General features: G+C 63.4%; 1 protein-coding gene across 1 annotated transcript; it reads left to right on the top strand.

Annotated features, from left to right (window-relative positions):
* Positions 1–2,343: 2,343 nt before the first annotated feature.
* DMRTA2 (DMRT like family A2) lies at positions 2,344–4,280 on the top strand. The gene is made up of 2 exons (XM_069862179.1): positions 2,344–2,845; positions 3,359–4,280. Exons 1-2 carry the CDS (start codon positions 2,350–2,352, stop codon positions 4,225–4,227), a joined length of 1,365 nt encoding a protein of 454 aa, XP_069718280.1. The 5' UTR covers positions 2,344–2,349; the 3' UTR covers positions 4,228–4,280.
* The last annotated feature ends 719 nt before the right edge of the window (positions 4,281–4,999 follow it).

The following is a 4,999-nucleotide window of genomic DNA, read 5'->3' as shown; positions in this document are numbered from 1 at the left end:
GAATATTTTCTCGGCGGTAAGCCAGCAAACCCCAATTCTTTAAGCATTTCTTATTCAGTTTGATCGAGTTCTACGAATTCCTGATTAAATCAGGTGATCTGAGTAATTCTTCCCGGAGAGTAAAATTAGTGGTTGCGAATAAAAATAAATCGGATGTTTTGACTTCGACGTTGTATTAAATCAAGGTGTTATAACGTCTAAATCAGGAGGAGCGAGTGGCAGCTGCACTTAAAAAAAAAAGAAGAAAAGGGTAGGAAAAAGGATGTGTTATAAAAATACTGAAAAGTTTGAAGCTGTGTAAGAGCAGCAGCAGCAGGGGATGGGGCGGAGGAGCCCCGGGGAGCGGGGGCCGGTCCCGCAGCGGCGCTGCCCACGGGCTCCGCGCTTCCCCGGCCGCTCGGGGCGGGTCCGGTTGGCTCCGAGCGGAGCCTCCTCCAGCCCGGGGCCCGGGAGCGGCGGGGGCAGCGCCGGGAAGGGTCTCTCCGCGGGTGCGGAGGAGGAGGTCCTCGGCCTCGGGTGAGGGACACGCGTAACAAGGAAGTTTGGAGAGCCCCGGGGAGGGTGGAGATTCCTCGTGGGAAACGGAGAGCCCCGGGGAAAGGAGCCGGCGTGGTTTCTCACCGGAGCGCTACCTCCTCCCCGTTAGCAGCGAAGGTGACGTCAAGCCGGGCGGTTAACGCTAAAACAAAAGCTTCGGGGTTAATATACAGTTACCAGCCGCCTCCTCCTCAAAAATGAGCCGCTCGGGTTTATTGTCCCCGCGGGGAAGGCGCCTGTTGAACATCCAGTCACGCAACCAGCTGGCAGGAGAAGGAACCAACTTCACTTTCTGGGGAGAGGAGGGCGGGCAGGGCGAGGAAAACACAGAAAATCGCACTCACCTCGGGCTTCTCCTCCCGCGGCAGCGCCTGAGGTTGTGGAGGGAGAGGGAGAGGAGAAGGGGGAGAGGGAAAGGGAAGAGGGGAGCGAGGGAAGGAAGGAAGGAAGGAAGGAAGGAAGGAAGGAAGGAAGGAAGGAAGGAAGGAAGGAAGGAAGGAAGGAAGGAAGGAAGGAAGGAAGGAAGGAAGGAAGGAAGGAAGGAAGGAAGGAAGGAAGGAAGGAAGGAAGGAGAAGGAAGGAAGAAGAAGGAAGGGAGGAAAAGGGAAAGGAGGAAAAGGGAAGGAAGGATGGAAAGGGAAGGAAGGAAAGAAGGAAGGAGAAGGAAGGAAGAAGAAGGAAGGGAGGAAAAGGGAAAGGAGGAAAAGGGAAGGAAGGATGGCAAGGGAAGGGAGGAAGGAAAGAAGAAAGGAAAGGGAAATGGAAGGATGGAAAAGGGATGGGAGGAAGGAAAGAAGAAAGGAAAAGGGAAGGAGAGAGACATCGTTACGTACTGTTAGCAACCAAAATCTCCAAGGGGAGTGGGAGACACCATAAATTGAATTGTCACCTTCCACAATATATTCCCCCCCCGACTTTTGACAAGTGACACCCAGGAAAAAGAAAATCAAACAGTTGGCAAGGCGGGTACCGTCTCCACTGGATTAAAAGGGAAAAAAAAAAAAAAAAAAGAAGCACCCGAATTGCGGGCAGAGCCGGGGCAGCGGGCAGCGCTCGGGCTCGGGGCGCAGCCACGCGCGCCCCCGCGGCCCCCGGTCCCTGCGCGGGCGCGGCGCTCGGGCAGCTCCCGGCGGCCAATCAGCGCGGCGCCCGCCGCCTCTGGCCAATGGCAGGCGCCACATTGTTGTCAAATGTTGCCTAATGGCAACGCGGGGCGCAACAATAGCGCGAGTGGCGGCGCGGCGGCCGCTCTGCCCGCGGCTCCGCGCGGCTCCGAGTCCCGGGGGGCGCGGGGGCCCTGCCCGCTCCGGCACCGGCACCGGCTGCTGCTGCTGCGCGGGACGCGGGGGTGATTTTTCGGTTTGTTGTGTTTTTTGGTTTTGTTTTTTTTTTTTTTCTTCTCGTTGTTTTCTTCTGGATTTCAGCCTCTGGCGGGGGATCCCGCTGCGGAAGGCGCCGCATCGCTCGTGGAAGGGACGCTCAGGCTCGTGGCCGCAGCGGGAAGGGGGCGCGGGCGCCGGCGGGTCCCGCGGGCGCGATGGACTCCGCGCTGCGCGGAAGCGAGAGAGCTCTAAGTTTTCTCGGATTCGGCTCGCCTTAGACTCGCTTTTCGAAGGGGGCGAAGGCGCGGCGAGGCTCCCCGCGGCCCCCTCCTCGCTCCGGACCGGGGGACGGGGGGCGTCGAGCGAGGCGCGGCGGGGAGGAGGCGCCGAGGTTTGCACCGCGAGCTTCTCCGCCGGTTAAACCGCCCGCGGGTCGCTCGGAGAGGGAGGCCGGGGGAGGGTGAAAAAGAGGGGGTCGGCTCTTTTCGGGATGGAGCTGCGGTCGGAGCTGCCCAGCGTGCCCGCCGCGCCCCCCCCGGTGCCCCCCAGCTCGGTGGCGGCGGCGGCGGCGGCGGCGGCGGCCTCGCTGCCGGTGAGCGTGGCCGGGAGCCTCCTGCGGGCGCCGCCGCTGCTGCTGCGGGCGGCCGAGAAGTACCCGCGGACGCCCAAGTGCGCCCGGTGCCGCAACCACGGGGTGGTGTCCGCGCTGAAGGGCCACAAGCGGTACTGCCGCTGGAAGGACTGCATGTGCGCCAAGTGCACCCTCATCGCCGAGCGCCAGCGGGTCATGGCCGCGCAGGTGGCGCTGCGCCGCCAGCAGGCGCAGGAGGAGAACGAGGCCCGCGAGCTGCAGCTGCTCTACGGCACCGCCGAGGGGCTGGCCCTGGCCGCCGCCAACGGCATCATCCCGCCCCGGCCCGCCTACGAGGTCTTCGGCTCCGTCTGCGCCGGGGGAGGCGGCGGCGAGGGAGGCGGCGGCGCCTCCGGTAAGGATGCGCCGGGAGCCTTCGGGGGGAGACCGGGAACGGCGGGGGGACCGGGGGGGAAAGGGCGCGGGACTGGAGGAGAAGGGGGGCGCGGCCCCTGCGACGGTATCCCCGGCTGAGCGGGTGGGCTGGCATCCCCCCGTCGGAGCGGGCTGGCACTGCCCCGATGGAGCGGGCTGGCACTGCCCCGATGGAGCGGGCTGGCATCGCCTCGCTGGAGCGGGCTGGCACTCCCCGACGGAGTGGGCTGGCGTCCCTCCATCGGAGCCCTCTGGCATCCCTCCATCGGAGCGGTCCGGCACTGCCCCGACGGAACGGGCTGGCACTGCCCCGATGGAGTGGGCTGGCGTCCCCTCGCTGGAGCGGGCTGGCACTGCCCCGTCGGAGCGGGCTGGTGTCCCTCCATCGGAGCCCTCTGGCATCCCCCCGTCGGAGCGGGCTGGCACTCCCCGTCGGAGCCGGGGCAGCCGCACTGACGGTGTCTCTCCTTCTCCTCCCCGCTTCGCCCCGCAGAGTCCAAGATGCAGAAGTTCGAGCTGTTCCCCAAGACGCTGCTGCCGAGCCGCGCCGTCACCCCGCAGCAGGCGGGCGCGAAGCCCCTGTCCCCGGACGGCGAGTCCGCGCCCGGCACCTCCTCCCCAGACGCTCGCCACGGCTCGGGCTCGGAGAACGGGGACGGCGAGTCCTTCCTGAGCTCGCCCGTCTCCAAGGGCCCGAAGGAGGGGGAGGAGAGCCCGGGCTCCATCAGCCCGCTGGGCTCGGACTCGGGCTCGGAGGCGGACAAGGACGAGCAGGACCCGTCGCCCTCGGCCGCGGGGCGGCAGCGGACTCCCCTCGACATCCTGACGCGCGTGTTCCCGGCGCACAAGCGCGGCGTCCTGGAGCTGGTGCTGCAGGGCTGCGGCGGGGACGTGGTCCAGGCCATCGAGCAGATCCTCAACAACCGCGGCCCGGACAAGGGCCCCGAGGAGGGCTGGGCTCGGGACGGCGCCTCGCCGGCCCTCCCCCCCGCCCCCGCCGCCCACCACCGGCCCCTGATCGCCGGCGCCGTGGCCCCCGCCATCGGGGCGCTGGGCAGCCGCTCCGCCTTCTCCCCGCTGCAGCCCAACGCCGCGCACTTCGGCGCCGAGGCCGGCGCGTACCCGCTGGGCACCCACCTGGGACTCAACCCCCTGCGCCTCGCCTACTCGGCGCACGGCCGGGGACTCGCCTTCATGACCCCTTACTCCACCGCGGGGCTGATGCCCACGCTCGGGTTCCGGCCCCCCGTGGACTACGCCTTCAGCGACCTCATGCGGGACCGCTCCGGCCTGCACAAGGAGCAGGGCTACTCCGGGGGGCTCTACGGGCCCATGGTCAACAACACCCCCGAGAAGCAATAGCCGGGGCGGGGGGGCGGCTCCCCCGGGCCCGGCCGGGCGGGGGCGGCTCGGGAGCGGCTTTCTCCCCCCTCTCCCCCCGCGGCGCGGACAGACGTAGGTGTAAATCGGTGGTACAGGTGCACTTTGATTGTCCAGACGTGAGTCGCTCGCTCTGTGTCGCTTATGGCCATAAGCATGAGTCTCCCGGGGGTGTCGCGGGGAGCATCCGCGCCCCCGCGCTCTCCATCCCACACACGTACCTATATATATGTATACTAGCAAGTGTATAATGTTATAAAACGGAAATCTAAGTTATTAATGTAACGCGTAGGTGAACTCGGTATTAACGTTAAGCTAAAGGTTAGACAGCTCATTGTAACTCTTACCAGGCGTATAGATTAAACCTCCTGTCAGACTGAAAGCCTTTTCCTTCCCGCCCCAGAACTGTTACGATCTGTATATAACGTTGGAAAGTAGATTTATTTGTAACTGTCCCTAGGACCCCGGCGCCCACAGTGTATGACGGTTTAATGAGCCTCCTTCATTTGTGATCCGCAAGGAAATTACTTTCTTGTTCCCATGTTTCTTGCTGTTTCTAACAGGTAATTCTGTGTTTCCATTTCATAGAAATAAATGTTATTTTCTATTAAAAAAAAAATATCGATCTTATAAATGGCAAGTGGTATTTTATAAGACGGTGGAAGTGTGTGTTGGGAAATTCATTTGACAAGTACGGTCAATATTTAAAGGAGTTTATGCAATTAGTACCAACATGTTTACTACATTTTTATCA

This window comes from Phaenicophaeus curvirostris, chromosome 8 (genome assembly GCF_032191515.1).
Source record: "Phaenicophaeus curvirostris isolate KB17595 chromosome 8, BPBGC_Pcur_1.0, whole genome shotgun sequence".
NCBI classification, from domain to species: Eukaryota; Metazoa; Chordata; class Aves; order Cuculiformes; family Cuculidae; genus Phaenicophaeus; species Phaenicophaeus curvirostris.
This window is presented reverse-complemented; position numbering and strand designations above follow the sequence as displayed.

Excerpts from the sequence above, each read along its gene's own strand:
- DMRTA2 (XM_069862179.1), top strand. The coding sequence starts at position 2,350 with ATGGAGCTGCGGTCGGAGCTGCCCAGCGTGCCCGCCGCGCCCCCCCCG. Across the intron at positions 2,846-3,358 it reads GGGAGGCGGCGGCGCCTCCG|AGTCCAAGATGCAGAAGTTC; the intron begins GTAAGGATGCGC and ends TTCGCCCCGCAG.